At 43.0% G+C, this 11,155-nt stretch overlaps 1 protein-coding gene across 1 annotated transcript in view; it reads right to left on the bottom strand.

Annotated features, from left to right (window-relative positions):
• LOC104625160 (RIMS-binding protein 2-like) overlaps positions 1 to 11,155 on the bottom strand; it is a gene marked incomplete at its 3' end in the record, with an annotated part of 31,090 nt that overhangs the window by 10,580 nt on the left and 9,355 nt on the right. The window contains exons 7-13 of the mRNA XM_010292719.1: positions 8,684 to 8,867; positions 8,134 to 8,354; positions 6,740 to 6,849; positions 5,059 to 5,168; positions 2,698 to 3,513; positions 2,012 to 2,163; positions 6 to 199 (exon numbers count right to left, since the gene is read on the bottom strand). Coding sequence (XP_010291021.1) covers positions 6 to 199; positions 2,012 to 2,163; positions 2,698 to 3,513; positions 5,059 to 5,168; positions 6,740 to 6,849; positions 8,134 to 8,354; positions 8,684 to 8,867 — 1,787 coding nt within the window. The remainder of the gene's footprint in view (positions 1 to 5; positions 200 to 2,011; positions 2,164 to 2,697; positions 3,514 to 5,058; positions 5,169 to 6,739; positions 6,850 to 8,133; positions 8,355 to 8,683; positions 8,868 to 11,155) is intronic.

The following is an 11,155-nucleotide window of genomic DNA, read 5'->3' as shown; positions in this document are numbered from 1 at the left end:
TCGATACTGCAGAAGCTGAAGGTGAAGAGCGTTGAGATGCTCGCAGCAAGACTGAGGAAATCTGGGCTGGAACTGAATCCACTGACTCCCCATACAGAGACATTGTTCTCACAGAAACCTCCCGGCACACCTGGAACATCTGAAGCTGGGACAAGTCCACCAGGACACTCCCAGCTGTTGGGGAAGTAACTTCTATTGCCTGCAAGCAGAAGACCAGGGAGCAATTATTCATTGTGGACAGCTCAGCCCTTCCGAGAATGACAATTCCTGAATCCAAAGTTAACGACTTATGTCCCCAAAGCTCTTGGGATTCCCACCCTTCTGCACAGTGTCGGGGAAGAATGAACAGTAAAGGAAAATTGTTACCATAACCGTTTGATAAACTGGATGTTCTATAAAATAAGACTATATTCCCTCCTACTCCAGGTTTTAACTCTCCTTGTTCCCTATGCTTTAGAAGGCCATGCCTTTTTTGGGGGCTCCCTTCCGCCTCCTTTTCCAGACTCCTCCTTTTTTAACCTGTGCAGAGGAAAAAGGACTTCCATGATAAAAAGCGATCATCCAACACAGCACCACTCTGTTTTGCACTGTGCTTTTTTAAACAGCTGTGGCTTGCCTCTCCCATGGCCAGTGGCACAACATCATGCGTGCAGAAGACCACAGGACACTTTTAATACAGAATATCCTTGGAGGTTCTTTACCAGTATTTGTACTGGACCCTGGGGAGTTTATACACCTCTCCCTTCACCTGTTCCTAATTTAAGAAAGGGCTGGAGAACTACACTGCACTCCTCATAGTCCAGAGACAAGCCTCAAATGGTGGCAAGGTCGTGTACTTCTTTCTGTCTATGCCCTGTGGACTCATTGCTCACTGAGCTCATTGCTTCCCCAAGGATCAAGCTAGCGCCTAAGGTGAGACAGAGGAGGCTGACACTAATTGTCCTGTTTTGCTAGTGAAGGGTCCTGCCACATAAAGTTTCCTAGCTTAGTTATATCAAGAACGCATCAAAAATCTGGACAGATGTCTTTTTTGGTGTGCAGCAGTCAAAATGAATAGCCCAAGCATTGTCCCTTCTCTGATATCACTCCTTTCCAGGCCAAGGACTATCATTGCCTCCTCATGGCATGCTTATTAGATCAAGCTTTTTGAAACCTTTTCTGTATTTCTCCATATTTTATCACATATTTTCAATTTTTCTGTAGTTTCTACCTTCTCTATTTTTTGTCACTATCCATTTCCTATATGGAAAGCATGGGAAGGATTGTTTTTGAAAAGTGGCATTTTTTTACTGCTCTTCATTTTAACCAAACCACAACTTTTGGGTATAACACCATTGACAGAGATGAGCTTATTTGGTAGCTTTCCCACAGCTTATTGGCATCACTGTGGAAAGGTAGTGTCATTACTCCTCTTCCCCACCGTGTTTCAGGTGGACACACCAGAAACATGGAAGAAGGAAGACACTGTAATACTAGCATTAAAAATACACAAGAAAGATAGTCCACAGCAAGAAAGTGCTACGATGTGCTAAAGAGGTTAGAAACAAACTAAGCACTCTAACGAGGAATGAAGAGTCTCCCTACTGATGCCAGCATGAAACACCGTTCAAGCACTGTGGTTGCATTCTGCTGTTGCTGTGTCTCCTACTCAGGATCCCACAAGTCTGGATCATCCATACGTTACCAACCCGCAGCCGAGTTGGCTTCCATTCAACATGCTAATGACATATTAATTAGAAAAGTCCTCTCCCAATTGAAAAAAAAAAGTTTCCTCACTTTTCAGAGCATGGCCTTGTCTTCCTTTTTCTTTATGTCTCACAAATACACGAAGTACTGCCCAGTCCTGGCTAGGTCACAGGAGCACCTCAGTAACATTAATATTCATCACATGTCGGGGCTGACTGGTACAGTCACCAGCTGCTTTCGATGTCTCGAGGCTCTGCGACTGCCCGTACCAGCCTCCAGCCAACCCCTGCACAAACGCCAGCCTCGCCCAGCACCAGCAGAATACCTTCTGTCCATCCGCATACACAGCGTAACCAGTGACGCGAACTCCATTGGAAGATCCTTCAGCATCAATGGTGACAGGTAACCAGCTGATAACGAGGATACCTGGTGAGGGGCCGACTTCTACCTGGACATCCAAAGGAGCATCAGGTGTGCCTGTGGAAGACCAAACAGATTTTCCTCTTGCTTATCTCACTACAACATAAAGCTAAACTAAACACTGGTTAGAGTCAAAGAGAAAACTCTCACACCAGACTTGCCACTGCAGAACCGCACTAGAACAGCCAGGCTAGTCTTGGGAAATGATAGACAGAACCAGAGAAAATAAGGTGCTCTTGTTCTGTGAAAGCCTGAATGCACAGAAAACAGAACTTTGCAAAAGTAGCTGAGGCCAAGATGCAGCAACCCTTAGAGCAAGGTCATGGCAAACCAGATCTTCCATGCCCTGAGAGGCATGCTGTTCAAATCAGCAAAGGGGATGTCTTCTCTGAGCAAATGGAAACAAAAGAGATAATAAATTTTGAAAATAAAGGAAGAAAAACATTAAGACAGAACAGGACAGCATCTCAGGCTTTGGGACCTAGCAAACCTTGCTTCCCTTCACCCCAAGGCTTCATAACCAAGTAATGACAGAGCGCACTGCTCCAAGCATTCCATGCACAGTGGCAATGGACATGACTGCTCTGATACCTGCTAGTGGGGTAGTGAAGTGTATCACAGCTGAGTTCTGCTCTTGTCCCGCTGGGACCTCTTCCCAAGGTGTTTTCAAGGGCCGGGCCTCCAGCTTGGCAACATACTGAGTGCTCGGCTGCAGGTTGCGGAAAGTGTACCAGTAGACCCCAGGTTTTGTTATGTCACATTCCTCCCCATTGAGATACACAGCATGGTTGTAATTGCTGTTGCAGGGAAGCCACATGACCTCTGCTGATGTGGCAGTGACGCTTCTGACCTTCAGCATAGCTGGTGCCACACAAAAGTCTTGCCCCACAAAGAAAGTACATCGCAGTTTATCAGAACTGCCTTGCTCTGTCACACTCTGCACAGATACACGGTAAGCCTTCGTCTTTAAATCCAGCTTTTCAATGACGGCTTTGGTCTGAAAGCCACTCTTCACGTTTTGACGTAGCTCTTCATCCACATAGATGTTGTAGCTTTGTATGTCTGGGCAGCCAGCTGGCAAAAGTGGTGCTTCCCAGCCTACAACTATGCTTCTGGCAAGCTGCTTGATCAAAGTCAATTTTCTTGGGTAAGGCACTGCTGTATGACTAACAGGTTCCTCCTGGTCTCCTTCTGCTCTACTGGCCAATGGACTGATGCTACCTTCTTCAATGGAGAAATCACTCTTATCTCCACTGCTTGTGCTTGCACTGACAAAGCTTTTCTCCTGGTATGAACTATGGGTGAGATCATTCAGCTCCGAAGGCAGAAACGTCATGAGGTCATCATCTGAAACTCGCTCAACAAAATTGGAGGGGACCAGCCCTCGCCGGCCATCCATCAGCTCCCCTAAACAAAAAACAGGAAACCTGTTACGACTGCATCTCCCGTTCAGCCTTCCAACCCATCTGTGAAGACAATGTGACAACATCTACATTATGTCATAACTACACTACTGTCAGGAATGAAAAAAAACCACCTCTGGGAGGTTATTCCTGGCAAAGTTTCCTGCATTTTCTAAGGTTGTCCTCGTTAGACCCTAATGGCCATGGTGAGAACACTCACGGCTCCACACATTCCAGAGCCAACTAACTGGAAAGTTGTTTTGTGTAATTAGCTTAAGGGTTTTTCCTTCTTCATTATGCTATTGTTCCTCATCACAGCTCTTTCACTAACTTAAGTGCCTTTTTCTAGTCTTCCCAAACTACGCAGATTGATGATTTTACATCTTCTCCCAGCCATACAGATTTGAGTTTTGTAGTACTTCCTCACGAAAATCCATTTCCAGCTCTGTATTCAGCTCTGGCCTTCTTTTTAGTTCCCTCCTTTGTTATGCTAGCTTCTGTAATACAGATGTCCCAAAAGGACCCACAGGGATGACTGATACCACAGCACTCTTGGTACGTGCAAGAACCATCACATCACAGTCAAATGCGCAGTGCGCAGGGATTGCGCTTACTTTGCCCTTTTAAACTCTACCTACAGCAAATCAATTGAAAGCAGGGAAAGCAGAAAACTTTAGTAAAGAATAACCTTTTTATTCTTCAAACAATAAACAAACAAACACACACATGAGAAGCTTGGAAATAGAAAGAAAAAGAGCTAGAACAGTCAAAGAGCAAGCAGTGCAACATGGCATGCATTTGCCTCAGCCCTTGCAAAGCACCTCAGTAAATTAGGATCCTTCATCCCATTAAGCCAGCTCCAAAAAGAAACTTCATTACAAATTTACAGTCCACAACTCTTGGTTTCAATTCCATCTGCCTACTAGTCAACCAGGATTGTGTTTTTAAAAATGCCAAAAGAGAAACACGCTGTATGACACCAAATAGGATAATGTCTGTAGTTTGGGCTGCTTGGCTTATACCCCACTCTGCCAAAAGAGCAACAGGTAGTCAAGACCATCACCTGCCTACAGTCTCTGGCTCACTATGCAGTCACTGGGAAGAGGGGAGCAGACCACCTGCAGAAGGTGCCCAGGGCTGAACATGTTCCTCTCCATGGCTAGGGAGGAACCATATGGGGATGAAAGTTGGAGCTCTGCTGAAAGCAGTGGCAAAACCCACACTGAAATCACTAGACCAGGATTTCATGTTTTAGACTCAATTTAATCATGACATAAAAAAAGCCTTTTCCAACAGAATCTGCTCTTCCCTCTAACAAACTAACTTTGGGCAGAAAACCTTTACCCTGAAGTTTCACGATTCACTAAATTCCTCTCTTGGGTTTTTTTTTTTGGGGTTTTTTTTTTTGTTTTTTTTTTTTTTTTTTTTTTTGTGTGGTTTTTTGTGTTTTTTGGTTTTTTTGGGGGTTTTTTGGGGTTTTTTTTTTGTTTTTTTTAAGAGATCAATTCTCCACAGCAGTTCGGTCATATTTCATTCTACTAAAACACACCTTCAAAGAAGCCATCTTCATCCATGTCTCCATAGATGTAAATATATTCTCCAGCAGTCAGCGGAAGCTCTGCCTCTGGATTTTCATTAGGTCCATCAAAAGGATTGTAGCTGAAATATTTACAATATGAAGACTTACTTTGTATAGGAACTTTCACAACAACACATTAAAGCTGTGATGTTAGATCAGCTTACAATTCATGGGACTGCATCCAATATTTGCAAGCAGCAAATTCCACAGACAAAGGTCAAGACTCTAGTTTATAGTTTTATATATAACTAGTAACATATTGCTCCATGTTCAAAGAGCAGCTAGGAATAATTTTCTGAGTAGCAGAACAGATGTCTTGTGACGTCTGAAGGAACAGATCACAATGACTCAAGAAAGTGTTTAAAAAAAGATTTTAATTACCTGAGTATCTGCTGTGTTTCTGAGTGTACCAAGTAGATAAGTTGTAGGACTCAGCATTTGTAAAGTAGACATCCTTAAATTCACCTGCACTCTTAACTATTTTACGTAGATAGCTCTCTACATTTCATGTACTTAATAGTTTGGGGGGGAAAAAAAAAAAAACAACAAGAAAACCCCACAGCATGGAAAATGCCCCGAACATTTAAGGTACACTTTATCAGCCGTACAACTGTCAAGGACAACCACAGCACAGAATCTGAAAATTCTCATATTTAAAACCCTAAGAATGAGCTGATTTGTGCATGACAAAAGTTACATGAGTAAAGAAAAGGTTTATAGCATTTTTCTTCATATTTATCTCACCCTCAGGACCCGAGTTATACAACCCTCAGTGCTGTAACTTCACATTTTAAGCAGCAGTCCAAAAGCTCCACTAGTGTCAAAATGATAAATACATTGGCAACAGGATTTTGACTCCAAATAGTTCTAACCTGCCCACCCAGGGATCCTTGAGTTAGTCAGAGGGCCAACGACAGGAAAATGCCTCATAAAAAAATCTTTATCTTTGCAAGCACCTGCTGCTAATTCCTGTTCTTTAGTCTTTAAAAGGGATTTCAACATGCCAAAGCAATGTTATTCTCTCTATGAGCTGAGCAAGACCTTATGGGCCCAAGACTCTGACATGAAAACACAGATCACATTTGGTCTGCTCCTCACAAGCACAGAATCATCCCAGCTCTCTTCCTCCCAACCCACAGTCTAAAAGTTGAAGGGTATGCCAATACTTTTTTTGAACTGTAAATGGCTATTGCTCAGTGAATTGCAACAGTTATCAGGAAAATCTGGGTTTATTCTGTGCACTTTTTCTTTTAAAATTACAACCAGAATTATTTTGGTCAAAAACTTCAATTCAGGATTTCTGGGATGAAATTTTCTTAATTGTTGGAATAAGATTTTCTTGGACTATTTTGGAGAAATCAGGCATTTCAAGGAATGTGTCAGTTCAAGCTCAATTTTCCATCCAGTATCATATTAAAAAAAAAAAAAAAAAAAAAAGAGTTTCACACAGTGCTGTTCACTGAACAACAAATGAACTTACTATGTTTTTGTTAAGCTAAGCACATTGGTCTCAAAATCCCATGGACAAATAAGATACATGCTCTAACCTAACATCCACCCCTAACAGCGGTGAATGCTAGAGAAGAGTGTAAAGTAGGCAACTATGAAATAATCTGTCTAACCTCAGAGACCATAAGAAATGACCCAGTACCTGTATCGAGCTAAGAACACCTGGAGCTTTGCAGGGCCTTGGCTGCCCGGCTCTGGCATCAGAGAGATGCTGTCAACATCCAATTCTTCCATTTCACTTGCAGTGTCCACCTAAAAACATTAAAGATGAAGGATATGATATGGCCCAAATCAGAGTAAAGGAACACTCAAAGGGTTTGAACGTCAGTGAACAAGTCCTCTAAGCTCATGTATGGTGCCAGTCTGGCCACTGGGCTTAAGGACCATCTGGAAGAATGACTTTTAAGGTGAAGAAGTCATAACAAGAGGCAACAGCTCCAAGTTGGAGCTTCAGGGGTTCCAGTCAAACATTAGAAAAAAACTCCTCGCCCAGGTGGGTGATGCAACTTTGGGACAGGTTCCCACTGAGTTGGGGGATCTGCATTCTTGAAAAACTTAAGAGCCTCAGCTAGGCAAAGCCATGGCCATGCTGATTTAGTGTTGACGATAGTCCCACTTGAGTAGGAGACTGGACTAGAGACTCTGGAGGCCCCTTCCATCCTACATATCCATAATTCAGTATATTAATTTCTTGCTATCTCTAAACGGTAGTTGTGCCTGCGTGCAACACAAACGGTAATCTGAACAAAGGAAACCTTATAGCTCTATTAGATGTCTAAGTCTAAGTGCTTCTGTTCAGACAGTTCCCCTCTAGCACCTGTAAATACTTCAATATAATGTTTATGTACTTTCAGAACATTAGACAGAGCTTTAGTTGGAACTGGTAGGGCCATCTAGTCCAAAGAGCTGGCTCTGATAACAGACAGTAGCATAAGCTGAAGGAAGAGACAGGGCAAGCATAATACTCATCTTGCTGGTATAGACTCTTGCTTTCTAGTGATCAGCTACTTATGGACTTCCTAACCTGGAGGCTGCACCCTGAATGCATTTGGTGGCTACTGGCCAAAGCACCTTTGAGACATTTGTCTCAGTCTTTTTGATCCCATTGACATCTTGGAGTTTTACATCCAGTGTCAATGAGCTATGTAATACAATCATATTTTTTGAAGAAATGCACTTCCCTTGTGTTCGTTTGAAATGGTGCAAATGAACCAGTTCAGGCTGCCTTTTTAAAGCAGATCTCAAAGCAAATTATTATTGATGAAGACCCACCACAGGCACCAGAACACAAAGTAGGTATTTTTTTCTGGTATTTGAACTGCCAAAGTCATTCTTCCTGGAACACAGCAGTATGTTCAAACGAGCATTACAGGCATAGGCCTTTTCAATTTTTTCCTACAGCTTTTCTCTTTGTTTTCTCCCATTTTCTTCAGGCAGACAGGAGGGAATGAATGCAACATTACTGGTGCTCTCAGCAATGCATTTATTCCATTGTGGCTACAAAGCACAGGCCACAGAGGGGACTCCCATACTGACCTCTGGAGTTGGGCAAGATTTTGGACTGTTCTGCATAGATTCTGATTTTGAAGAGTTTGACTGAGATTCCACTTTCTTGGCTTGTTTCTGAGAACTGACAGGAGCAACTGAGGAGCCAACAGTGGCATCAGGTGCCTGCTGGGATGACTCCAACTCATCAGTCTCTTCATTGTGAACCTTCTTTGCGCTCTGGTGAGCGAGCAATCCAGGAACAGTCGATTCTGCAATAAAATAATCTGTCCATTACTTTTAGCCACAGGCAGAATACAAGATCAGCAGTGACCATCACGGTGAGCAAACATCCTTTAGAGCAGCTCAAGTCTCTAAAAATATGATTAATTTACCAGTGCAACAGACTGGACACCCTGGGCTCTCTTTGGTCAGAGAAATGCCAGGTTCTCTTTATGACTACAAGATGAACCAAAGGTATTTACAAGAGAGAGAGATTCTAAAAGTTAACTAAATGTTTGCATTATTTCCCTTACACCTTTCCATTTACATAAATAACAACTCATTTGCCAAAACACCCACAGGCATTTCCAGCAATTACCCTTCTCCCAGTGGGGCTGTGGGGTAGAGCTGCACAGAGCAAGAGGAAGTTCAGAAGTCACCAGCGTAGAGGTAAGAAGGTCGATCTTTCCTGTTTGAAGCCGGAATTGTTTGAGTTCCTGAGACAGGAGGCTGAACTGCTCTGTTTGACTGCGACACTGGTCTTCAAGATCTTTCACCCGGGCCTGACAGGAGAGACAGAAGATGAGGCACAACCCCATATCAAAACCACCCATGAGGCTCCAAAAATCATTCATCTTTGCTGCACCTTTTCAGTGGGTTTCAGACTCCAAGAACCTAAAGGTGTGCCCTGCCCAGGAATGGTCGATAGGAATTAGCAGCTCTGCACCTATAGTATCTCTGAAAACCTGAGACTCATCATCTGTTAGGATACTGACTGCAAGCTCAGTTAGGAATTATCCCTGAAATGCTGGGTTTGAACTTCAGTATCCTATCCAAGTCCTGCACAATACCAGATGAGGTAAGTCAAAGATAAATAAGTCTTGAAAAGAAAAAGATCGAAAAGGTTTTGCATGTCTATTGGAGCACTAAAATCATGTCTTCAAAAGGAACTGCTCTCCCAATGCTTTATCTCATCCATCACTCCAGAGGCTCCAGCAAGTTCCCAAAACCTTACCTTGCCCTCCCCACCATTCTGGACAGGACTCCAAATTGTCCCTCCAGATCTTGGCTCCTCCAGGCACTAGGAAGGGCAGAAACCATCAGCACCCTGGCCCATGCCACAGAACATCTATTTGATGTCAGCAGCCCACACACTTGCCACCAGGTCCTGCAGGGATGACTTGCTCCAGGAAAATGCACGCTGAGTACCAAGAAAGCTGCATTAGTTACCTCAACTACTGCAAAGTTACCTCAGAAAGATGAGATGCAGGGGAGCCTTGGGGAAATACTATGGAGAGGGAAGGACACACTCCTACTAGAGAACCACTTGTTTGTATCTCGTAGTATTCTCTTTCTACCATCCCTGTATCTTCCCCTTCCAAAACATTGCTGAGTCCTGGCTGCCCTTATACATCCCCACATACTCCCTAGTTGTATGTTTCAATTCCCAGGAGAATGCAACTGCTCCTTTCCTCTTCTCACTCTTCCACCGTCAACAGCTTACTCTGGCTTCCTTGACAGATATCCTGTGCAGATCCTGCTCAAGCACTTCAGGTAATAAGCAAACAAAAAGCATTGATGCTGGATGGGAATATATTATCTAATCAGCAGTTCTTCAACTGAGTTAATGCAGAAAAGATTTAATTTGGCATTAGTGCATCTCGCTGAGGTGCAGGGTCTGCCTTGGAAGAGATGACATTTGTTCTCTTTTTTCTCTTTGGGCTGAGATCACACCAAGCTTTGTAGTCACTCATCTCATCATTTTGCATAGGTAAGATGCACCAAAACAGATGACTGCATTGTGCTCTTCAAAATTTTCCATTCCACAAAATGTTTTTGAAGTGTCTTTTTCTCCTTCCAACTCAAAAAAAAAAAAAAAAAGCCTTGAAATATTCTGTAAGACAGAAAGTCTGTTTTTTAGGCAGCTCTAAAAATAACATATCTGACCTGGAAAAAGCTTTTTTTCTGGTCTCAAAGTACTGCAAAATCTTTCTAGTGCACTCCCTACCAACTTCCAAGTGCACATGCTTTTTTATTTTCTTGTGGCATATCTGTTTTAAACAAGTCAGTCGATCACTTGTTTCCTTCACAATTAGCTAGGAGCTCTCAGTCTTTAAGGGAAGCCTGGTGAAGACTCTGAAGTCTGGCAAGAAGTAACTGTCTCTGAACTGAGAGTATCAGATGCCACGAGCAACTTCCAGAAGCATCTCATTCCCCACTTGCTCAGAGTCAACTCCTTGTTCACCATGTCATGTTGTACAGAATTTCTCTGCAATCATAAGGGTTCAAATTTACCTACAGATAGATTTTTCACATAAATGCTTCTCCCCTATGCGTTACATCTTAATAGAGAAAAGAAACCATGAACAGTAAAACAGTTGCACTGGGTCAAAGTAGGGCTTCCTCTAGACCAGCATCTGTCCCTGATCCCACCATGGGACACAGCCTAGGACAAGAGACAGGCACAGAATGACTGCAGGACTGGAGAGGGTTTTCCTATCTTATCTGGAGACCTGAGCCAGCAGATGCATCTGGATATTGTGTTTAGCAGCATCATAACAGTACCTTGGTTCTGTAAATTTATTAATCACAGTTTAATCCATTTATACTGGTGGCCAAGCCAATAGCCTGAATAATCCACAGTTTAGTTCTGAGATACCTAATTAGTCAGGTGTCTTTTAGATCTTGTGTTACTCAAAACAATGCACAAATGTCCCTTCAGTATTACCACCACACCATACACAATGTGTGCTTCCAGCAGACTACTTGCAGAGGTTCACGCACAGCTGGGCAAGCAGCAAGTGTCCAGGGCAGTGCTAAGAGGCACGGGGATAAGGAAGAGGAGCCTAAG

This window comes from Phaethon lepturus, unplaced genomic scaffold, assembly GCF_000687285.1.
Source record: "Phaethon lepturus isolate BGI_N335 unplaced genomic scaffold, ASM68728v1 scaffold20998, whole genome shotgun sequence".
NCBI classification, from domain to species: domain Eukaryota; kingdom Metazoa; phylum Chordata; class Aves; order Phaethontiformes; family Phaethontidae; genus Phaethon; species Phaethon lepturus.
Note: the sequence above shows the minus strand (reverse complement) of the source record. Positions and strands in the feature narration are given on the sequence as shown.